At 40.9% G+C, this 25675-nt stretch overlaps 1 protein-coding gene across 11 annotated transcripts in view; it reads left to right on the forward strand.

Moving 5' to 3' along the window:
• PHACTR1 (phosphatase and actin regulator 1) overlaps positions 1 to 25675 on the forward strand; it is a 299654-nt gene that overhangs the window by 251010 nt on the left and 22969 nt on the right. For all 11 annotated transcript variants that reach the window (XM_021536496.4, XM_021536498.4, XM_021536503.4 and 8 more), the window contains one exon: positions 1463 to 1619. In XM_021536496.4, coding sequence (XP_021392171.1) covers positions 1463 to 1619 — 157 coding nt within the window. The remainder of the gene's footprint in view (positions 1 to 1462; positions 1620 to 25675) is intronic.

The raw sequence follows: 25675 nt of genomic DNA on the forward strand, positions 1-25675 counted from the left end.
ATTCAAATGACAGGTTTGGGCTTATATTGGTTCAGTTACAAATTGGTTTTTGGATTCACTTTCCCAAATGCCCATGGTGAAGAGAAGCCCTGCCTTTAAGTCAAGATCATCTCAATAGTTACTTAAGGAGGATGAAATAAGTGCCACACGTAGAGAATCAGAGCTTTTATGTATAGCCAATATTGCATCATTTTGGAATCATAAATGGGTACATGCTTTGAAAGGGGTCACAATCTGAGGATTTGGCTCAGATAAGAAGAGGTTAATTGATAAACATATGTCCTGGTTTACGTCAATTTTGAGAGAAAAACCTCTAAAGGGGTTTCCTCTAGAAATATTCAAGTGGCCCCTCCCCCAGCAAACTCTATGCTTCTTCTCTCCCCCCTTCGCTCTCAGAACAAGTCTTAAAGGTGCAAAATTTATTATCCAGCATAAACAGAACAGATATTTGGGGATACAAGAATCATGTAGCCAACCCAGGATGCCATATCACAATTACAGACTGGGAAAGGACCTGTGGCCTTCCTGAATTCTGTAAGAAAACCCAATTCCTGCCTTAGTGTGGTATCATAGGACTGTCCCATGAAGAAAAGATACAGTACTTTATGTATGACAACTGCTTGTCATCCTAGACATTGAAGTTCCATGCCCTTACCTTTCTTTTCTTCTGAAAACTGGAAGCAGTACAATCAAACAACATCCCTTTTAAAACACACAAAAAGAAGATTCTAAAACAGGCATATTTCATCTCCTCAGCACCCCACCTTACCCTGCAAGTGAAATTAAGCAGTGTTTGCTCTTATACTAAAAACAGAACAGAACTGCACTATCTCACACTCTCCTGACAAACTCTCATGTGTTTGTGTCTCCCTGTGTCTGTCTTCCTTGCTCAAACTGCTTTGGACACAAGCCTAAGAAAGCAAATTTGAGCCATAAAACACCACTGGTTTTTAGTGTCTTTGCCACTGCCACTGCCCTGGAAGCAGTTAAGTAATGTGCATAGATATTTGTGCTGCTTCTGATTCCTTCTAGTGCTGGCTTGGATGTCTTGATATTACATTACATGAGACATTCAGATACCCCTTTCTTTTCACATGCTATAGCTCTGCTGCCTGCCCAGATTCTGAGGTTGAATTTTTCATCCCATTATGGGGAAATACTGTGCTAGAGAAAGCTACAATTGCTACTAGCAATTCTGAAACAAGCTCTTCTTCTTCATTCCCTTCTATAGAGCAATATATTAATTTCTATTTCCTGTATACCTACCAATTTCAGCTTTTTTCTTATTGATAGGAATTGAGGTTAATTGAGCACATGAAGTTAATGACATCCCTTTTCCCATAGTCCATACCAGTGTAAAGGAGAGCCTGCTATCCTCTCCTGGCTAGTACTTCTTTGCCAGGTGCATGCTGTAATGAAATGATGACACCTCTTTTGGCAGAGCCTCTCCTCTCTCCCACAGGCCCCCTGGCAAGGAAACTCTGCAGAAAGGACTCTTTAGCAATCAAACTAAGCAACAGGCCTTCCAAGCGAGAGCTGGAGGAAAAGAACATCCTCCCCATGCAGACTGATGAAGAGAGGCTTGAACTTAGGCAGCAGATTGGGACAAAGCTAACAAGGTAAGAGACAAACATTTTTTTAACTCTTGCTTTTGGAAATATATGGTGGGATGTAGTTTTTTTCTTTAGTCTTTAAACATTTGAGATGATTTTGGTTACAATGTTCAAGAGGAAAAGCCATGGAGAGGGAAAAAAATGTTCTATTCCTTATTTCTGGTCCAATAAAGCTTCCCGTGTAACTCCCATTTCATTTTCCTGGCATATTCTATGGAAACTTTGTTTAAGTATCAGCATGAGCTACATGAATTTGGTTCTTTTTGGCACATCATTGGAAAATGTTCAGCTTTGATAACATTTCAGACTGTAGCTGTAGGTGCCATGTTATCAGCTGTTAGTTTGGCCAAAGGTCACAGGTATAATTTTCTCTTCTGACTGCATCACCTGTGAGTAGCTGAGACTTTTCCTGATGCAAAATAGTTTAAGTCCTTCAGTACTTGCCTTCATTGGGTCAGCCTGGACAGATTTACTCTGTCTAGACACTTTCTTCTTCATAACATTGTGACTCACCAGATGTTCGGGTTTTCTGTATTGCATGGGGTATAAAGGGGTGGCCATTAAATGTGGAAGATTTCTGACAAGAATTACTAAACTGAGGTCAGACAGAACTGTCTAAGAACCTTCTATGCATGCCATGATTTCTGTAAAAAATTGAATCCTCTTATGTTGTCAACTTGGTGTACACAGAGCTGCTGAATGCTCTTACTTGCTCTCCAGTGAGAAAACCACAAAGAGATGAGCAGCCAGTTGTTGGGCATTTTCTTGCACATTTTCATTTTTTATTTTGGGGGTGGATGGATAATGGGGAAACACTGCTACCATGTTGTGGAGACAGGAAGAATAGGAGCTCCTGGTAAAGACCACTTTCAGCATTTTATTTACTTTTCTTTTATGGCCTTGTTTATCACCTCCTTGGAATAAACTAACCACACCTTTCCAAACTGTCTTTGAAAGTTTAGTACTGGATCATGCTCAGCCTACTCTAAACTTGTCTAATTTTTCAGTATTCTTGTTGAGGGGCTTCAGCAAACATACCCAAAATACGTAAGGTGGTGCTGCACTGTTGCTGGTACTGTGATTTTTCAATCAGTCTTTATTCAGCTTTATTCTAACCTTGTTAGACTATAGCTGCACTGGAGCTGTGGGTCCCAAAGAACAGCACAGGACAGCAAGGTCTCAGTGCTTATATGATTAAATTTGAACCCTTTTGAAGCAGCTGAAGAATTTTTATCTCTCACTGCTTGACCTTGCAATGACATTGAACAGCATTTCCACTGTGTTACCCATTTGCCTAAATTACTTATGTCCTTCTGAAGTTTTCCAGCTATGGCTGATGAAGGAAAGTAGTGTCATTTACAAATACTGATTCTGCACAGCTCACTGTGCACCAGATCTTTTTCATTATAAGTATTTTATTTTTCACCTCTCCAAAACCTGCTTTTTTCCTTGCTAAACAGTATTTTTTCAGCAAATGCCTTTTTAACAAGGGAAACTATTTTTGGCCATATACAAAGACCCATATTCTTATAATGTTGTTTTTTTGTTTTCCCAATTGTATCTCTGCTAATCTGAGTTTAATAGTTTGAGCTACACTTCCTGATCCTGTCTTCTAATATAGCTAGGACTTAGGGGCAATCACTAATAGTTCAAATAACTAAAACTGTTTATGTATGAGTTAAAAAAATAGCTGAGCTGAATGAAGGTGCTGTTTCATTCCTGCTTTATATCAGTGTAACATCACTGAAAATGGTAGAATTTCACAAGCCTTAACTGGAATGATATAGCTGCCAGTCTGACCTTTTAATTACTACTATTTACAACTTAGTATATCATTCTTTTGAGTAGTTGAAAACAAGAAAGAAATATGAGGAGAAAACAATTTTGCTCATATCTATTTCGTAAGAAGCCACAGGCATTTCAGCAGCAAAAAAAAAAAAAGGTGCCTGTCTTACCAATGCTCTGTATCTAAATATGATATATCCATGTGCACAAACTGATGAATATTAGATTAAAATATAATATTTCAATTTGGACAGTATTTCCTTACTGTCCAGACTTTATTACTGAATTCATCCTTTGCTGTTGCTTGGTAATTGTCACACAGTGATGCAAATGCTAAGCAAAATTAAAGTGGGGAAGCATTTATAGTCCTTAGAGAAGATGCTAGATGCAGACTATAATTGCAGCTGGCAATTTTGGATTTCAGAGGAATTTGTACTGCTCCACCAATGGTCCCCTAGGGTTTAAAATATCCAGCCAATCAAATCACATATGCTACTTACAGAAGTAAAAAATGCAGAATAAAAACTTCAGCATATAGTTATTGTCTGTAATGGATCAATTAATTTTTACCAAGAGGCTGATTAGGATACTTCAGTATTTATGCATAATCCTCACAGTATTTAGTTTGGAAGAGCTCATTGGCTGCCACATTTGGCAGATCAGAATTTAGTACTATAAAGAGAATATCTTTTTCAAAGATGCCTCTATCCAGGCATATTAAGATTAGCTATTGACATATTGTGTGGGACCAAAATCATCCCAGGTGCAGTTCCTCCAGCCTTATTAGAGTTGCACTGGGAGTCAGTTTGGCTTAGAAAGGTCTGTTCAAATCCTGTTTAAATGTAGCTTGGAACCTCTGAACCTCCTGTTATTCCCAGAAAATTGTTATGACTTCAGTGTTACATCAGCCAAATGGAAGAGAGACTCCAGAGCAGAATTTACTGTTTCCCATGCTGGGAGAATAGTGCCTTGACTTACACCTGGCCAGTTGTAAAGGGTGAGGCTGCAGGGACTGTATCTTATAGCAGGACCTGGCCCACCTTGGTGTTCACTCAGCCACAAGACAAATTCTTTGTGCCTGTCATAAAACACTTCACATGAATGTCACACTCCCTGGTCTGTGTCCTGTATCATGGCTCAGCACAAGCAGACCCCAGCAAAAATGGAACTTCTTGCCCAGGGTGACAAAACATGTCCTAGCAAAGGTAGGAGATTCCACATCATATGAATTCCAGCCACATGAACAGGCCACTGCACCATAAACCATTTCTGAGGAGTCCTTACATAGCAATTATGGCAATTGATTACAGTGATTAATTAGAAGACCTCTTCCCCTAATCAAACCAGAATGGATTGCTCCAAAATGTGACATCTCCTTTGAAACAAGGAGCAAAAATAGTGAATTAAGATGCAGAACTCTCAGCTCAAAACCACATGTGGCATGGGGTTGGGAAATGGATGCTGGGAACCATGTTCTTGGCTGCTAAAAACACTCACTACTCCATTATCTTCTACTCTGAAATGCAAACCTTCAGTGCTAAATAAATCTTTAAGTGAGTATGGTGTTCCTTTTTTTTCTTTCTTTCTTTTTTTTTTTTTACTGTTCAGCTTCTGGTGTCTGCTCAGCTTCACAGCTGCTCAAGAAGTGTACATGTGTGACTGTAAGACAGAGAGGAGAACACAGGACAAAAAACAGCACTCTGAAAGTTAACAGGGGGAGGGAAGGAAAAGACAGATGTCTCTCTTCTGCCTGTCTCACTGGCTGTGTTGAAACCTCTGAACCTCCAGGGAACAGGGGAAGCACAGGTTCCCTGTTATTCCAGTTAGAGAAGCAGCCAGGAAGACTTGGATTTAGTTTTCAGTGGCTGTCAGGGTGAGAGGAATGGGACATATCCAGGCTGTGACAGTGAGCTTGGAGGTTTTCTTGGGAAATTATTAAGGCCTGTCAGGAAGCCCTGGTGAAAAGGAGGGCCAGCAGTGCTGGGTGGACAGCAGAGCTGCACATCTCCCAGAGACTGCAGGAATGTTCCCTGGTACTGAGACAGGTGCTTCAGTGCCAGTCCTCACATTTCCCTTTCACCACATAATCATAATGGTGGTCATAAGAGGCCTCACAGACTTTCTCAATCAACATGTTTAGTAAACACAAGAGTCCTTTACAGGGGCTCTTGTTACAGCATCTCTGTAATCACTGTTACAAACACCAGACTTTGTAGTCTCAGAATGGGAAGACCTGAGGAGTCTGGTTTCTTTGTGTGTTCTGAGACGTTTCTCTTTAGACCGACTGATCTGTCACACATCCTACAAGGGAGGCTTTCTAAAGCATTCAATTATTTTTGAATATCATAACCCACCAACTCTGATGAAAGTGCTCATTAGCAATTAGATACAGGAGTATCAAAGCTGAGATTTTAGTCAGCTGCTTTTCAAGAACAAAGTGTATTTATTTGTTTTCCCTGATTGTTTCCATCCTGACTTCTCCCACCTGCTGGAATTGGATGATCTAATAACACAAAATGTCTGGTAATCCAGTGTGCTATCATCATATTGTTAATAATCAATGTCAAGGGAACTTCTTGATATTCACTGTATTATTGCTGGTCAGCATAATGTCTGTCTCATCAGCACACTCCTACCCAGTGTCTGCAGATGTGGAGGCAGAGGAGACACATAAAAGCTGTCCACTGGCAGTAGTGCTTGTGAGGGGACTTCTGCCCTTCACTGGAAGGTGCCACAGGCAACCCAGTAAGATTTTGCAATACAAAAAGAGTTTGTGCTGTGCTGCTGCCTAAAGCTGTTAGCTGTAGGGGTTATATTTATGTTGCCCAGTGTGAAAGCAAAAGAGATGAGGTGGGGGAGCAGCCTTCTGCACATTAGCTACCTAGTAAAATGAGAAACAAATTAAGAAAGTAACAAACTACCTGTTGCCTCCTGACTTTGAGAGACACTCTTCCAATTGCGCAACTGAATCCTGTGTGTGTCACTATATATGTTCTGCTAGCTTTAAAGCAGTGAATTAGAGGCAAGTTCCTCTGCCAGATATACAGTAGTGCTCTGCACTGTTTCTTGTATAGTCCTAGATTTATTCACTACAATGCCTTACGGGGTACTGTCCTTACACCAGCAAGTGGAAAATCATAATCTGAAGCAATATAAATGGTATATTGCAAGGATCATCAGGCAGTAGATCACAGAGATGCTGTCTGTGTGCATATGGCTGTAAATAAGTACACTTGAGATTTGGGCATGCACACCTGCTAGATGTGTTTTTATAGTCCCATTGATGTTTTGGAAATAGTACCAAGATGTCTGTGGCTGAGAAACACAGCATGAGAAGTCATAAAATTTTATGGAATGGCAGGTTTGACAGATGGTGCTCACCTACCACCTTGTTGAGAAAGGTAATCTACACATTCCCTGGTCAATACCACATATCCCTCAGCTGTTCTTAGCTGTGCTTAGAAACAGAAATCCTGTGATTGAATGAAGTTAGTGAATTCCCACAAGTATAAAAAATTGTCATTGATTTTTAAAATGTCATGAGGCTGCTGCGAGGTTTTTGGACTCATTCATATCAGATACTAGAAAGAAGATGAAAGAAGAGTAAAAAATTGGACAGTTTGAGAAGAGGATTGGGCTGTCAGCATCACCATGGAGGTGACAAATACTAACAGTTCTGAGGAAGGGTCAGTCTGCAAACTTGCACAGTCACTGAAATGCACAGCATTCCTTCAGAAGTCTAAGGGGACTGAATAGTTTGAAACAATCATTTTTATTTATTAGTATTTAGGCTGTGAAGAGATTCAGCTTTTTGAAATAGTTAATTCTTTAAGCAATGTTGCAGTCTCACTAGGGAAGGGTTTATTTAGCCAGCGGATGGCAGCATGATGGATCCCGTTGAGCATGGCTGAATCTCCTCGTGGCTGCTCCCCATCCGGTGCTGTGGAGGGCAGTTTGCACCCTCCCTATCTCCGAGTCATTTAGGGATAAAAAGAATGGGCAGACAGCAGGATTAGGCTTTATTCAAAGACCTCATTTTGTTGGGTAACGTGACATAATTTCTTCCTAATTACGTTTGACGTCTGCAATTCTCACACTTATTGTTAGCTTCCACTAATGAGAGAAAAGCAAGTGCCTAAAGCAAGAGCTCATCCTGACGGCAGCACGCACGCTCGGATGTGCATGAAGCTTGCCTCTTTGCATGCAGGGATAAATCACACCAAAATGGGATTGTGGTAAACGAGCTCATCTAAATCCTGGATTAGGGACGATGCAACAGCACTAGGTACATGAATGGGGGTGATAGATAAAAGCTGCAAAGGGCTGAGCCTCAGTTTTAGCTGCAATGGTACCTAGGGAAAATGGCATTTTTTCCCCTTTTAGTTTAGCTATTTGTCTGCAGAAACCCCAAGGGAGCTATTGAAATTGCCCTTAGCATCAGGAAGAAGGCAGGAAAAGAAGGTGATTATTTATGGGTGGTGAGCTCAAACAGAGCTACCATTACACATCTGGGAATAAATACTCTGAGCATGGGTGCAGATGGGAGATGGGTGTTCAAGGCCCTTGTCAGCCCTCTTTTCTGTGATCAATGTCCTGGTGAGCTCTGCTCTGCTGAAAGGAATTGTGGCTTTGTAGCTACAGTACTCCAAGAAAGCTGCATCTTCTACCAGCTTTCCAACCTCAGGCAAGCCACTGAAAGAGATGCACACGCATGTTTATTTGTTTGTTTGCTTGTTTGTCTATTTATTTAAAGTGTGTTGGGGTCTCAAAAAGTACATCCATGCCTATGAACTTTGGAACATTGCATTAGTTGACAAACTCTCATTGACAGCAACATTTGTGTGCTTTCAAAAGGCCACGCCAATACCAAGATCTCTTTAGACATCTAACTCTGTCTTTCAGTAGAATAGGGATCCTCATTTCTGAGCACAGTTTGCATTTACCTCTTTGTAAGAGGAATTTCCATGGATAACATCATCATTCATAACAGAAAAAGGCATGTCTAACATGATGCTATTACTATTATTTTGATAGTTGATGGTTGTTTTGCATTTCATAGCTGGCAGCATGAGTTTGCTTTGTCAGAGTAATTTGCTATGGCAAAAGGTCAGTGGAGCAATCAAGGGATGACAGCGTCACCACAAAACACATCACCTCTACGTATTCCTTGGTCTGGGGAATGAACAATGTCCTTAACCTTTGCAGCTCCACCTTGGGATGGGATGAAACCCTGCCCCCATCAATTTTGCTCAGCTAGGGCCAGTAGATGTTTTGTTATTTATGGAAGCAAAGCCTTGCAGAGTAGGTATAGTCTGTCCTTGGGCAGATGTGTCTCTCCATGTTAGACAATGGAGCTCCAAATTTACAGAAACATTTATTTATGCTACTATAAAGGAGGAGAAATGTTGTTCTGAGGAGAGGAATGATTTTAATGGTAGGCAGCAGAGAGGCCAAGGTCTCCCCAGAGGCACCTGTGTGACCACTGATGAAATGGCAAGTGTTTTCATCATGTCCAAAGTTCATTTCAATCAGAAAGGTCACCAGTCCAGAAAGGAATTTGTTAATGCTGGGATCTGTTACTGTTCCTGTTTCTGCTCTCATGGAAGCAGGGCAAGTCACGCTGTCCTGTCATTGCAACATCCATTTCTCCCATCCTTTCTCTGCAGAAGTTGAAGCAAAATGCATTAACGGGGTTACAATTTCCCCTTCATGCTTCCCATGCTCTTCAGCCCCCTGACACAGCCTGTATTTGAGGTCTATTTCAGGCTGTCAACACAGCTGAGACAAATATATTAAATCTACCTTAATTTCCTTTGTAGTTTCAGTGGGGTGTGGTATCATTCATTTTCTGCCCCAAATTGATTGCATCTTGCTTTTAGTTGTCAAACTACTACCAGCTTTTATGTAAGAGGAAGCCACATTTCTCTGCTGTGCAAAATAATTCATGGTGATGTATATATAAAGCTTGTGGCAGTAACAGAATAGCATATTTCAGTAATAGAAATAGTGTTATTTCTCCAGTAAACAAGAGACCACATGGAGTCTGTGCAGTATTCTTTTTTGAGTAAAAGAATGGCATTAATAAAAACAGGTGAAACAAACACAAGCAAGTAGGTAGCTGCTTCAAAATGTTATATTCTGGCTTTAAAAACAAAGGTGGTTTATTTGATGGGTTTGTCTTTTTTTACTGGTCAATACTGACAAATTTAGGGCAGCTCCATTAACAACTAGCTCATAGATTTCCATCTCTAAAAAATCTAACCATAAATCTTCATATTTTGTACCTCCTGATTGTAGGTAGTTAATCACAAGCACAACAGCTGCTTAGCTTGGATGACCTTGTAATTTCTGTAAACAAATCAGGTGGGAGTACAAGATAAAAGAAGCAGACTGGCAGTGTAGTCTTTATAGTACACTTTTTATAGTCTGCTGATTGTAAAATGGAGAAATTGCTCTTTGAGCAAAATATTTAACCTCTCTCAGAAGTTAAAGTTTGCATTTCCCCTGCACTTCAGTGTATTATGGCCTATTTAGCAACATATGTGCATGAGATTTAACAGAGGCAAGCCTTGTAAAACTGTCAAACGTATTTAAAAGCTGATCCAAGTCAGGATTTAAAAGTTGTGTTTATATATGTGCTCATGTGTCCCCTGTGGCTATCACTGTGAGTACAAGGAGAACTGTTTGAGGAGTAAGTCTGGCTTGTGTGCACAGTCATCCATCTATACCTAGAAACTCTGGAGTTTCATGTGCAGGCTGTTGTATGTGAGTAAACAGAGGTGACTTTCTGAAGAAGAGTCAATAAAATTTAATGGTTATTTTTGTGTAGGACTAAGTGTCCTGAGAGATGGAGTCCTTCCTTTGCAGAAAAATAACAACTAGTATTTTAGAGGCAGGTTTGGATAAGAATTGGGCTCCTGTTTCAATGCATTGGGATTCACAAGCACTGCACAGACCATATGTGGGAATTAAACTAAGTCCTTAGCCCCAGACCTGACCATGTCAAATTACCATTTGTGTTAATAACTTCAGTGTTCTCATGTGTGGTAGACCACATCAATGTGTCTCTAAGTGTGCAGCCAGTAATATTCATTACTTGCCTTTCTGATAATAAATAACAAACCAGCAAACTACAGGGAAAGCACATTAGCATCAAGATTAATTCAGTAACCTGGTTCTTCACTGACATCTCTGAATTCAGGAGGCAGCAACACTACTGGTTAATGAATAATTAATAAAATAAGGATTCAATATATTGTATTTGCTCAATGAGCAAGCACCTATAATGTCAGGCTAGACTATTTATCCTGCAGAATATTGGAGTTTTTCAGCATGCTGAAAAAGCCTTCAAGATTTCCTTTATTGTAGTGATTGAGACAGAAACAGTCTTCCTGCCTCCCTGCAATCAGCTGGCTTTGATTTAAAAGCCTTGCAAGCAGGGACCCTGATCTCAAACATCAGGGGCTGCAGAGGCACCAGCCTACTTCTTCACTGGGGAGCAGGCATGGCTCCTGGACCAGAGACCTGTCTCTTCTACATGATCAGGGACATCATTTACCTGGTGGGGTGGCAGATGGCAGCTTGGGTGCACCCAGACCCATTAGGGGAGCATGCAGGGAGGTCACAGATTCATGGCATCATAGAATGCTTTGGTTTGGAAGGGACCTTAAAGACCACCTGATTTTAACTTCCCTGCCATAGACAGAGACATCTCCCACTAGACCAGGGTGCTCAAAGCCCCATCCAGCCTGACCTTGAACACTTCCAGGGATGGGGTATGCACCACTTTTACGGAGAATTTGTTTCAGTGCCTCACTATCCCCACAGCAAATACTTTTTTTCCTAATACCATATCTAAACCCTCCCTCTGTCAGTTTAAAGCCATTCCCATTGTCCTGTGACAATGCCCTTGTGAAAAGTCCCTCTCCGTCTCTCTTGTGGACCCCCTTAAGGTACTGGAAGGCTGCTATTTGTAAAATGTGAGTAAACTCCCTCCTTGGGAGCCCTTCATAGAAGGTACAGAGAAAGGTCCCTGGTCATCTGCCATGAAGGTATTTTCATAGCCCCATCAGCTGGCCCACCTCCAGTTAAACCTGTAATCAGCATGGGAAACAAGCTCCTTCAGCCTCTGGCTGCACTGGGAACTTGGATTACCCAAACTGTGCTCCAATTCTGGCTTTCCCAGAGCACCCTGTGCCCCTATACAGGGACTTCTCTGCCCTGGGGAAGCTTTAATATCCAAGGTTCAGCTATAAAAGAAAGAGGGCAGGCAGCCCCTCTGAAAGGAAGTTGTTTGTTTGGATCTGGATATCAGTCTCAAAGTGGGGAGAAACTTCTCTGACAAGAGTTTGGTGCCTTTACATCTCCTCATCGTGGGATTTCCCAACTGATCCCAAAACCTCCCTCTGCTACTTTTAGGGAAAGGAGTGGCTGATGTTCCAAAGCCAGAGCATCCCCTGTGACTCTACTGTTTCCTGGTTAACAGCCGAGTGCAAACGCCTGATATCCTTTACCCTCAGGTTGTGATAGATCCATTCACCCTTCCCTTGTTCGAGCAGACATAAATTATAAGATAGGCACCTGGGCAATTGCAAGCATTATAGAGCCATGTGATATTCAACCATCCATTTCATCTTCCCCTTCAGACTACACTAGAAAAGAAAATCTAATACTCTACTGCAGTTAAAAGAGCTGCCAATATTTTGCACTTCAGTGTTTAGTGCCAGAAAAGGGCTCCATCATGTTTTCTAATGTGATATGACATTAAAAAGGCTCAGTGATGGAAATATGATTTTTGCCTCTGAAAACCAACACATAACACTTTCTTGGGAGGCACTTTTATTTCTCTCTGTCTTGACTAATTCTCTTGAGAGTCTTTATTCTGTCTTATTTCTCACTGCATTTCAGTAATGCTAGTAGCCCCCACCACCCCACCATGGTTCAAGATATCATGCAGCACTTCACCTCAGTCTGAAGGATTTTGGAGCAGATATCAAAACAGTGATGGGGAAATGCAAAGCATCAGTGGATGAATACCAGGCATGACATTTCAGCATCCTTGTCTCAGCATCCTTCCTCATGGTTGCACACTTTACTGCCTCAGAATTGATTCTCCCACCTGCCCATCACTGTACCTTGCCTTTCTCTCAGTTCTGTGCACTTGTCATGTCATGTTTTAACAATTAGGGCATGTGTTAAAATCTTCCAGAGACCAGTGCTGCCTCACTATTCAGCATAAAAGTATAAATGAAAGGATGGATTTGACCCAGCATTACTGAAGATTCAGTGCTATCCTTATTTTCTTTAACATTCCTTTGGCTGATCATGTCAGCTGGGAGAAGTGCTCAAAGACAAGAAGGAAAGCAAATGTCAGTCCTATATTCAAAGAGAAGTCAGGGAATTATAGGCCAGTTGACCTCGCATTCATCACTAGGAAGGTGATGGAGAAATTAATCCTGGAAACCATATTCAGGCATGTAAAGGACAAAAAAGTCAGCAGTAGTCAACGTGAATTCACAAGGGCAAGTCATGCTTGATCAATGTGATGAATTTGTGAAATTACTGACCTGGTGGACAACCAAGGAGTAGTATGTAATGTCTGTGTAGATTTCAGTAAGGCTTTCAACACCGTCTCCAATAACAGGCCCAGCCACTCAGACTTTTCAATCCATTTACGCATCCAGTGCAGAGGCTGGTGTTCTGTGGCACAAAGTCTAGTTGGACTCCAGTACCTAGCAGTCCTCTTTAACAACCTTCATTAATGATCTGGATGACAGGCACAGCATATCCTCAGCAAACTTGCTGGTGACACCAAACTGGGGGGTGTAGGTGATGCACTGCAGGATAGCACTGCCATCCAGAGGGACCTTGACAAACTGGAGAAATGGGCTGGCAAAAATCTCATAAAGTTCATCAAATGCAGGTGCTACTTGCTGACCTAGGAAGGAACCCCATGCACCAGTAATGTGGGGAGCTACCTAGCTGGAGAGCAGCTTGGCAGAAAAGGATCTGGAGGTCCTGATGGACATGAAGTTGGACATCAGCCAGCAACTTGGTGGGAGGGGGAGGAAAATGCCTAATAGTATACTGGGCTGCATTAGAAAAATTATTGCCAGAAGACCAAGGAATGTTGTCTTTCCACTCTACTGAGCACTGGTGAGGCCACATCTGGAGTGATGTGTCGACTTCTGGCTCAGAATCACAGCATATTCTGAGCTGAAAGGGATCTGCAAGGATCATCAAAACTCCTCTGTAGAAAAGAGATATGGGCATATGAGAATGAGTCCAACGAAGGGTCACAAAGATGATGGAGATGATGAACTGGAGCATCCTCCCTGTGGAGAGCATCTGAGAGAGCTGAGACTGTTGAGTCCAGATAAAAGGCTCAGGAGATCTTATCAATGTGTATAAATACCTGAAGGAAGAGTACAGTGGGGACAGAGCCAGGCACTCCTCAGTGGGGCCTGGTGACAGGACCAGAGACAACAAGCACAAACAAAACAAGTAGGTTTCCTCTGAACATCAGTAACTATTTCTGCTCTGAGGGTGACCAAACACTGCCACAGGTTGGCATGGGGGATTGTGAAATTTCTCTCTGCAGACATATTCAAAAGTCATTTGGACACAGTCCCAGCTCTAGGCAGCCCTGCTTGAGCAGTGGGGTTGGATCAGATGGGCTTCAGAGATCCCTGCTAAACTCACCATTCTGTGATAACACGAGGTATCAAAAGAACCGACAGTGTCAATGTGTCTTAGCAATGTCTTTGGGTTTTGAAGTGTATGACATTGTTGGCTGATTTTTTTTGTGTGCCTTTGGCCAGATTCTGTCTTAGACTTCCCCAAATCCTGATTCCCTTCACTCTCTGTAGCCTAAGGTTTCCATGAATATATTTCATAAAGCTATTCTGCTGCAATTCTTGAGTAGTTTCTACTGATTTGGCTTATTGCACAGTGGCTATGCCAGCACAGACAATTTAGCCAGGTCACAAACTTTGACAAATGCTTTGACTCTTACAGTCTACATGCTATGCCATGTAGACTGTAAGAGTCTCTATCTTACTTCAATCCCAAGAGAGTGTGGGATTAGCTCTTGCAACAAAACTCCTGTGTTCTGCTCTACGGAAAAAGTTACCAGGACTCAGTTTTTAAACAAGAACATCTCACAGACATGCTGCATGCACAAGGAAATCAACCCCAGACACCCAACTTCCTTCAGCAGGGATCTGCAGTAATACATTGTACAGGAGTGTTCTGTACAATGGAGTGGAAGTGTGTATTTAATGTACATTTTGCTAAAACCACTGCTCAGAGGTGTTTGAAAAGCTGTCAGAGTGTAGCAGTTGTGAATATCCCTCCCACCCGTGCTCCTTAGCAGCTGGTGTTCATTAGCCAGTCTCAGCAGAGCAGAGTTGTTATTAGCATTAGATAATCTCCAGTCATAAGAGTAGGCTTACCACCCAATAAACTATAGGGTCCAGATGTAAATTCAATCTGCTTGTAAAGCAAAACACAAGTCCACACGGCTGTGGCTATTGGGGCTGGAAGGAGGGCCTGAGAGGGTATATCCTTTTACTTCTGCTCAATGTGGATGAATGAGAAATTGCATGTTTTAAAGTAATAAAGAAGATGAGCAAAACTGGGAAGCAGACACTAGGTCTGTTTGCCCAGGCCATCCTAGCCAGCATGTTTTAGTCCAATTTGCAGCTTCTCATAGCAGTAGGTGTAGTTTCCAGCCTTATGACCATTTTGTGCATCATCAGTAAATACTCAGAAGGGATTTTTGTCCTGGCAATTGTGATGATTTCCTTTGCTGCTTTTTTCCAAGTCCCCTGACCTTGTCATCACTGCAGCTAGATATGCAGAAAAAAGTGTATGCAACAAAACCAGGGCACTAAATGCCCAGGACAGAGGTATTTCAGTATTGGCATTTGAATGTGCCCTGCAGGGAAATCCAGGCTTCTCCTATGGCATGTCAGCAGCCATGAACAAACATACTGTGCTCAGCTTGAGTACAAAGTATTTTAAATATTAATTCTCTTCAGCCTTTCTGCTGGAATACCAGCTGCAAAGCTATTCAGTCAGGAGCTCAAAAAACAGTCACCAATGTAAGTCTTTCTTTAGAGAGCAAACAATTGCAAAAAATGTGGACTTTGATAGCACCCTCACTTGAACTGTAACAGGGAAGATATCTACAACACTTTCCCAATGAGATTTAAGAAGTGAAGTGTCTGAAGTGTAAAGGAAAAATTTTTCTTTAGGCCAACAGAGCCAGGAATAGTTTTCTCTCCTATTTTATACAAGGAAGATGTCATTGGGCATTTCTCCCCCTCCACAGTTCAATATCACCTCTAGTTAGTGGAAAAATAATGTAAAGAATACTGGTATCACCCCAGCAGTTAGACTGTGGTAATGAAGCAAGTTTTCACATTGATGAAGTGTCAGGTGGAACAGGGGGGTGTGCAGGCACCTGATAGTAGTCAGAAAACTGAGTGTGGAGAAACTTCAGTGGGGGCTGAACTGAGTTCTCAAAATTTCAGGGAGAAAATGTAAAAAGCCGATGTCACACTATGTAGGGGTCAAAGAGAAAGGCTACAACCTGCTCAACATTGCACAGAGGGTTTGAATGTCCCTCTGGAAGTCTTTTGTTTCACAAAGGGGGAGTTGTTTATTTTGAAGTTAAGTGTATTTGCCTGGAAATAGGATATTTGTTACTTCGGAGATTATTGATTCCTGCTGCTAATTCCCTATTTGATGTGATAAGCCTCTTTATAGCATTCCATTTGTTTTGCTGTGGAAATATGTACAAAGGAACAACAGAAAGAAAGCTTATCACTTTGTAGTCCAAATTTAACCTCCAGGTAATTATGTATATCTTGGTAACTTCAAGAGAAGAAAAGGCAGATGGGACAAGAATTCTCCTGAGTAAAAAAAATTTTGTCATGCTTTTAGGCCACTAGATTTGAACCTAAAGGTGATTGTATAATTGTGGAATAATCATATGTAATATCTTTTCAAAATAACAAATATGCAGTTTCCTAAGGCATGAGGTTTTTTTGATTTTAACCAGGTAAATAATTTGATCTGGTTTTGTTTTTAAAGCTAGACATTTTTGCTGTTTTCTGTCTCTAGTGCTGCATGTTTTCACTGATGTTCCACGAGATGCCAGAATTTTTTAAAAAATTGTTTCTGACTTTTGCTAACGCATAGAATCAGAAGTTGGCTCTGGCAGTGAAGGTGTTAAATACACACTGGCTGGGAATTTGTATAATGGGCAAATCTCTGAATAGGGTGGTGAAACATTACATTCTCTAGAAAGATAAGAAATTCTTCTGCAGCTGGTGATGCAGATACATAAGAATCAATGTTGTAAAACATGTGCAAAGACCTGGTCTGACCAGCAGGTATCCCATTAAATAGGAGGAATAACTGGGGCACCTGCACCAAAGTTTGCAATGCAAGTGCTGGGGAGAGTTCTCCTTGTAATCCACCTCAGTAGATTTGTGCTTGGAATCACTATAACAGTTATTGGAAGGAGAGTTGTGTCTACTGGACTTGGCTGAATAATGGATTTTTTTTGCATTTGGTACTCAAATGGAACAAAATAATTAACAAGTGGAGTAGAGAAAACTAACTAAAAATAGCAAGCATCATTAATTTTTTTATTACACATGGAAAACTAGCATTTCAGGTCAGAATTAAATATGTCTAGTGCATTTTTAATGCTTTTTAAATTGTATTGGGTTTGAGAAAAGTGTATCTAGTGAATTGTTTTTTTTTCAGCTGAAACTACTCACTAAGTTTGACCTCACCTTGCAGATAGTTTCTGACTTTCTAGAACTCAGTTTTCCAGCAATTTTAGTTTGTCACAAACATTTCCGCCAGTCCTAATTCTTAATCTTCAAGTGAAAATTTTAGGCACAGCCCTTTGCAAAAAGTTACTACTATTTATCACCTGCCTTTCATGAAGTCTGGGGATCTGAAATCCCACAATCTGAGGAACTGAAATCCCTCTGTCACAAAATAGTTAATTGCTCTTAAAGCTCTCAAATCTGTTTACTTCCAGGAATTTTCCACTTCAGTAACAAGACATAGTATGGGCACCATGCTATTTCCTATGCATCTTTTCTATTAGAAACGGAATTATTGTGATTTTGAACTGCCAACTTCTGTTATAAAAGCTTTTATTTAGAGTTCCTATATTGTGGCTGTTCCAAGTCACTGAGTATTTTAGCTTTTGATTCATTTAGCAGAAAGAGTGTGAGCTGCTTTTTTTTTTTTTTTTTTTTTACATTACCAGTGTAAAGTGCCTTCTTGGAGATGAATTTTATACTTGCACTATTGTTCATTTGCCTTTCTTCATGCTCGCACTGGTAACATGGTCTACAACAAACTAATATGCTGAGGGGGTGTATGTGATACAGGCCAAGAGAGCTGGGGTTGTTCAGCCTGGAGAAAAGAAGGCTCCAGGGAGACTTTACAGTGCCTAAATGGGTTTCTTAATAGAGATAGAGAGGGACTTTTTACAAGGGCATGTAAAAAGTGTGGACTAGGAGGAATGGCTTTACACTGAAAAACAGTGGATTTGGATTAAATATGAGTAAGAAATTCTTTTCTGTGAGGCTAACGAGACACTGGAACAGGTTGCCCAGAGAAGCGAGGTACTCTCGTCCCTGGAAATGTTCAAGGCCAGGTTGGGTGGGGCTTTGAGCAGCCTGGTCCTGTGGCAGGAGGGTTGGAACTAGATAATCATTAAGGTCCTTTCCAACCCAAACCATTCTATGGTAATTCCTCTCTCTGTACTTTGAGTGGTATGTAGCTGCTATGGTAACAGAGGAGACTTTATTAAGTTGGCTGTGTATATGTTGAGATTGACATCAGCTTGCTGGTGAAGTTCCCCACCTAGATTTCCTTCTTAAAATGAACAGCTTTTTGCATTTTGGATAGAGATTTTCCATGATGGTCACAGATTACTTGGACTGCCAGGCAAAGTTGGTTTATTTGTTTACATGTTTAAAATATTCCTGGCTTGATGTTTTAGGGTTAATATTGTGTTAGTGCATATGTGAATAAGAAGATAAGGTGCTGCTTTTTTCATTAAGCAAATTCCTTATTGGCAGTGCTAGAAGTGTAACATACCTGCTAATGCACAGGTCGTGTCAGTCACTGTGGTCCACAGAGGCCCATCGGGGATCTTGAAGGTAAGTAAACTTAGGGAAGATGGTTCCTCCATGATGTGTTTCAGCCCTCAACCCTTCCTCAGAGCCAGCAGCTGCTTCTCAGGGTAGGTTGCATTAAAGTTTGTGGCAGCAGATTTCTCAGAAGAGGATCCTTAGAAGAGTGTTGCTGGGGAAGATACTGGGGCTTTAAAAGTTTTGGAGAGTGGGGCTGTACTTTCATTGTCACCCCCTCAGCCTCCCTCCATGTTTTCTTCCCTGGTCCCCCAGAATATCTTCCCACCTAAAGCATTGCTTTTTGTCTCCATCCCAAGGCCATGCCACATACACAGAGGAATAACTGGTTTAATCCTATATCAAATATGTTCTAACATCCAAGCTTCCCTGAGCATCAGAAGCCAGGGTGAGGAAAATTCCAATAGAGAAAGGGGATTCTGCTCTTCTGGCTCATACTTGAAGATGGTTTTTCTTTTAAGAGTGTAGCTAACTTTTATTTACTGCCATATGTATGTTTGTTCACAGAGACTAAGCAATAATACTTAGAGAGATTTTAAAACAACCATTCAATAATTCCTGTAGGTGAAGACAGCAAGCATATCTGTTCAGCGTAAATTGATTATTTTTGGTGCCATTTTACTCAAGTCATTCACAGATTGACCTTGAACTGTGAATTAGGATATCTGTAGCTTTGTAAAATCAGCTTTTAATTCAATATTATCACATTTGGTGAAGCAAGTGTCTTCTCACAATGCTGTATAGACAACAGAAGGACAATCACTAACATTTTAGAACATTTTCTTTCTCTATTACAATGGGTCCTAACATCCATCTGTTTTTTCTGGCATGCTTTAGATTTTCAACCAGCATTTTTCACTCTGGATATCTAGTACTCAAAAATATCCCGTTTTTATTGTTCCAAAAATACATTCTTGAATTAGATACATAATAAATTCCCTCTTCTAAAAAGGATTGTTCTTTGTTTCCTAGTGCAGTTGTTGGATATTTTGTTCTTGCAACTATGGGTTAGAGATTTGAAAAGTAATGCTGCAAAGCTTGTGTGGTATAGCTATCTTAATTTAGCCATGCCTTTTTTTTTTTAATAATTTAAACTTACATGAACATATTTTATGTGAACAGCTAGCATTTGGCTGAGAGCTTTGACGTTAATGGAATAGCACAGTAATGAAATGGAGCAGGCTCCATTTTAGAGCTTGAGGTGTGAGGCATGGTCTTGCAATGTTCCACAAACCAGTAGGAATCTCCCAGTTATTGAACACAGGGGAAAAATCTAGATTTGTATGTCTATCACTGCTTGGCATTATCTTTAGAAAAGAACAGAAGTAATTCCTTGGGAAAATGCAGGTGTCTGCATTGTTATAGTGGTCTAATGGAAGACTGATTACCTGGGTATGTCATTATTCACAGTGTTTCTAGTTAGAGTTATAGGGCTATCTACTCATTGCTTCATTTCTTTTGGCAAAATACAGAGTTCATGGCCCAAAATAACTCTGCTTTATTTGGGTATTTTAAAGAAATTTGTTCCATATATGATGAACAAGATTTTAACCTTATGCAAACATAATGAATTGTCAAAATCAACATTTTGAATATGATTTTATCTTCCCAGGAGACCTACTCTGGCCAGACAGTTCTTTCTCAGGAAGTTTGTAACTTTCCAAAGAATAAATCAAAATCATAATAATTCAATCCCTCAGTGAGCTGAACCAGAAAAAATGGCATCATTTGAGCCATGACTCAAGAATAGATTCGCATGATCTAAAGAATGGGAAAACAAATTGGTCAGTTGTAAGAGTTTTAAACAAAGAGCCAGCTTGGTTATATTTCTCACTATACACAGATGCTTGAGCAAGCAGAAAATTTGCTGATTAGTTTTCCCAAAAATCCTCACTGCAATCTAGATTAATCGGAGCTTTAAAGTCTACATTGAAGCTGTTTCTCAACACAAAATCAAGTCTGGGATAAGGATAATTTTGGGGGGTAGTAAATGATTGCTTAGAGCCTGAATTAAAGTCTGAATAATTTCAGTTGTAAATCTGATTTTCCTGTAGAGCCCAGCTGGAAACACAACTGCAGATGTGTTATGGGAAATATAATTTGGTTGGCTCGTATTCCAGACTGTTCTGTACTTCTTGCAGTGCACTAATGCTGAGCAAAAGTATTGCCTCTCTCCTCAGGGTTATGGGACTGTTGTAGCTATCCTGGATCAAATATCAAGGGAACACGATCAAAAATCCAGGGAAGACACTGGTATACTAAGGCAGAAGTAGTACATTGCCAGTAAGGCACCATCAGAAAGTATTTTTATCTTCAACTGATACTTAGCAGCTTTTTAGACTTCCACCAAAAGCAAACACTTCCTACCAAAATTGTCTAACTGGTTCTCTGCTAAACCATCCCAATGGTGTTTCACCCATTTTCCTAGGGATGAACAGGCATCTCTGCCCACGTTGGTCTGCTTTAGTCATTGCCACAGGCTTCCTTTATAGCTGCAGAAGCATCACCATCTCCCAGAGGCTAAATATTTTAAATCAACAGGGAAGTGGAGAGCAGTCATTACATGATAACTGAATCGTGGCAAACACTCCTTATGGTTTTATTGCCCTAATTTCTCAGAAAAAGGAGTTATAAAGTGTATTATCATGACTGCTACCAGGAGACTTGTCAGTTTACCTGTGAACTTAAAGAATGTAATAATCCTACAGATTAACAAACATCTTAATGGAGTGTAGTACAAGAATTTTATTGGTATAAAACTGTTACACTTGCTTCTTTGGGTAGAGATTTTCTATTTAATATGCCTTCAGTTTATTCACTCATTGATAAAACTGCATTTAATCCCATTTTATACATCCTGTTTAGGAGAATGATAGTCCTCTGTAGACGCTACAGTCTGTCTGGCAAAATCTGTGTTGACACTTCAGAGAAAGTGAACTTCCAGGCTTACAATTATTTTTTGCTCATTGTGCAGTGATGTGAGGAAAGGAGGTAATTAATTCCTACCTTCTGCTAACAGTTAACTGGTAGAAACAAATACAAGATATTCTTCTCTTCTATTTTTCCCTGAATTTTCTGTACATGGCATGGGAGTGCAAAAAGCCCCTGACAGCCTTTACTTCATCAGTTCTGCTTTGCTATCTGCTATCTTTTGGAGAAAGGCAAGGTAAATTAAGACTCATTACTCCCATTGAATTTTCCTCATGTGGAATTATTTTGCTGATGTAAATCAGCACAGTTCTACTGGCTTCATTCATGCTCATTTATATCAACTGAAGAGCAACATGACAAGTAGTTCTTTGTAGCAGCTGGCTTCTCATGTGCCCAGCTCAGATTTACTGCTCTGTTAGAGCAATGTCTAGGGTAGTATGAATGCAGTTGCAACTGATTAAAGATATTTGCACATACAGAATTAATTCAGAAGTTGCTCCAGAGGTTATGCCCCACTGTGCTCAGAAGTTATTTTACATCAGGTTGACTTAAGTCATGAGGAACAACTGTGTGAGCATGACTTGGCTCAGAGGTGCCTTGGGGATATTCTGGACATCTCAACATCCTGCTGTGTGCCTTGTCATGTCCACCAGTCCTGTTCATGGTTCCCACACACCAGATGTCGCCATTCAAGCACTGGATTGCTGCTAAATTCTGCCTTTCGTGTCTGCAAACATTCACAGTTAATATGTCTGCCAAGTGTGTGGGGAATCATTTTCCAGCAAGCCCTGTGTTATATCCAGCCATTATACTTGCATGTGACCCCACACTAGGCTCTTAAATTCTCTTGTCCTCTGGACAGAGGCAAAGATGAATTCCTGGTACACAGAAAACACATACCCCACATCATCCTGTTCACACAACAAGCTGGATGGCATGAACCAGCTTTTTCTTGGAGCTCATCCACAGCAAAAGAAGAGATCAAGGAGAGAAAACCCAGGACTCCTGGTAGGGGACACCCTAGGCGGCCAGGAGCATCTCACTTCAAAGGTGCTGCCAGACAAAAGGGCTGCAAAAATCTGAGCCAAGGCCCCACAACGGGTTGGCTGCTGTCCTGAGAGCCCTTGGGGAGTGGCCACACTGCAGAGCAGGGTGAGTGTCACTGTGTACTTCATTTGAGTGTTTTGTCATGCCCAAGGAGATGTTTTTCCTTTTATTGTTCCTGCAGAACACTGACACATGGAGCAGAAACTTTTCATTCTGAGTTCTCATTTTGCTGGGGAGGCTCCAACAGTAGCATCAATCAGTGAAAATGCTGCCTTTCTTTCCTGTTGGTCCCTGAGGAGATTACACCCAGACCAGCCAATATTTGAGATCTACAGCAGTTAATTTTGCATGATGGTCCCTTCTGGCCCCAAACTCCTACTTATCTGCCAGAATGTGACCAGCCCAGCCCAGAGCAAATTCAAAAGAACAAGAAAACAAACAAAAAAAAATAAAAACACACAACAAAATAAGCCTCACTATACACTGTCCTTATGAAGAACTGCTCAGCTCTTATTGTCTAACACAAGGAGTGTGATGCATTTGATCATGCAAAGAATTTATTCAGAAAATTGGTTTGCTGTCAAGTTTATCTTTTTAAATGTGAGCAAACTTTTTTTTTTTACTGACAATCTCATTTGGATATTATTTTTTCAGTGAAATCTCAGCAAAGCTTTCCATATGTCACCATAAATCTTAGGACAGTTTCCTTTGTAGTAAAACCTTTGTCGCAGAGTATTTGCAAAACTGTTGCAATCAATATTGCAGAAATGTATGGAGTATAAACCAAGCAATACATTGTAAAGCACAAATTACAAAAACTTTTCCCATCTTATTGAATGCCGCCTGAAGCATATTGCAAAACTGTATGGATGGCACAGTGAAGGTCAGGCATGTTCACACGTGAACATTCTAAATACAGAAAGTGCTGTCAGAGGTGGTTACTTGTTGAGGTCTGTCTCCCCTGTTCCTTGGTCAGACACCTGCACTCAGTTTGATGGAACAGCCAGAGTTACCTTTCTGATCAACAGCAGCACCACACATCTCCCTCCATCCTTACAGTTTGCACCAGCAGATCCATTCTTTGCTGTGGCACCAGGTTCCTTCCTCACCTCCATTTTCTCCCATTTATTCCAATTGTGCTGCTAATGAGACACTTTTTTCCTAACCTGTGGCCTCCTGACTGCCTCATGCAGCCTGTGTGATGTTAAATGAAATAAGGCACAGCAGTAAGCCAGCAATCAAACTACTGAAATCAACCTGTGCAAGCTAGGTGGGCTTTATTAACAACTTTTTATTCTGGGCAGGACAGGAAGGAAGGCAGAAGAGGGGAGCTATCACCACTGATGTTTGCCAAGGTCAGAGCTATATGCTAGAGATGGTTTACTGAAAGTAAGTGTGGAAGAAAAAACCTGTGTCTTTGCAGCCATAGTAATAAAGCAAGAGCTGCTAGCGTTTCTTGATTTACATTATCTGTAACTGGTATCAAGATTTTCAAAGATTAACAGAGATGTCAACAGCTTTCAACATCTGGCAAGCCTAGAAAGTAGGCAGCAAGAAACAAGAGCTTAGATGGTGCTGTTCTGAGGAGCTGGTGGAGGTGTTTGTAAGCCCCAATAGTTTGGGGGCAGAACTGTAACAGCATGAGACAGAATTAAAATAAATGAGCAAGAGGCCATGAGAAGAGATAATCTGAGAGCTTGGAAAGGAAGGTCTGTGGAAGGGGCTGGGTTTATTTGAAGAACTCATCAAGGAGGGACTTGAAGGAGCAGGAGCAGGCTCAGACAGTCCCAAAGGATGATGGAAATTGGAATGTAAGAGCAGTTCATGGAGATGAAAGCAGACACTGGTACTGGAGCCCAGGAACTTCTATTCATGGCTTCTATTCATGACTTTGTTCATCCTCCAATGCTGCTTTACTATTTGCACTGTAAGGACTAATTAAGATTTTGTTCTACTACAAGAATACCTTGGTTTTTCCTACTGCCTAAGTCACATTATTAGAAACTTGGGATTATAAAACTCCAGAAGTGATTGCTGATCCATGAATGAATCTATCCAAAGTGGCATGGCTTTTTCTGCTGTGCATCACTTAAAAGTGGCAGTCACCATTTAGGCAGGAGTTCTCTGCAGACTGAAAAGGGTGGATAATGGGATCCACAAAGTAATTTGACTCTTGATGGAGAACACAGGTATCCTTAGATGGCGTTCACTTGGGGCCCTACCAGACAGTGTGGGGAAGAATCCCATGGTCTGTAGGTCCTGAGCAGCACAGGAGTAGCAGGCACAGATAACAAGGGCATACTTGGAGAAAATCTGTCCTCTTGTGTGAAAGCAATGACATGGTAACATGCAGTGAAAGCTTAGTTTAACTGCATCTACTTCATGGCAGGTACCTCACTAAGCCAATGGAAGATGTGATCCTTGCTGCAAATCACTTCTGTAGGTAGATAAAACTTCTGCCTTCCATTAGACATGTCCTAGTGTGAACTGTTCATGACAGAACAGTGTCCTTCAGTCCCTGTTTTCTTGGAAACTGGATGACTTTTGGGGAGGGTTTTTTTCTTTCTCCTTTTACTATGATATTTGTTTCTGTAGAAGCCATCCACGTGCTGGATGGCTGAAGTTCATCCTGAACATCCCTCCGATACATCCTCTTGAAAAGCATCATGACATGGGGGATTAAAAGCATTTATAATACAGTTCCTGCAGACATGTGCATGGGGCTAAAAGTGGCAACTTTTTCTTTTTTGGTTCTCATGTGATTCTAGAAATGAAGTCGTTTTAATTGCTTCACAGTCCTAAGGCAAAGTCTCCTATTAGCCATAGCTACTATAGCTTAAAGATGTTAATAGCAAGCACTTGAATAGCATTTTTGTCTTCAAAGTACTTTGCAGACATTCTTTACTTCTGAATTAAGGATCAGTTTCTGTCCCTTTTAACACTTTTCTAATGAGATAAATGTTCAGTCAGCTGTGAGAAAGGGACAAAGCTCCTGACTAAAAATTCTACACTGAAATAGGGCTGTGTTCTGCTGGTTTGTTTTCATGGTGTAAAGTGCCCCCAAATGACATATGGCTGGTATCACCTCTGCTGATGGCAATCTTCAGACTG

The sequence above is a fragment of the Lonchura striata genome, chromosome 2 (genome assembly GCF_050655825.1).
Source record: "Lonchura striata isolate lonStrDom1 chromosome 2, ASM5065582v1, whole genome shotgun sequence".
In the NCBI taxonomy this organism is placed as follows: Eukaryota; Metazoa; Chordata; class Aves; order Passeriformes; family Estrildidae; genus Lonchura; species Lonchura striata.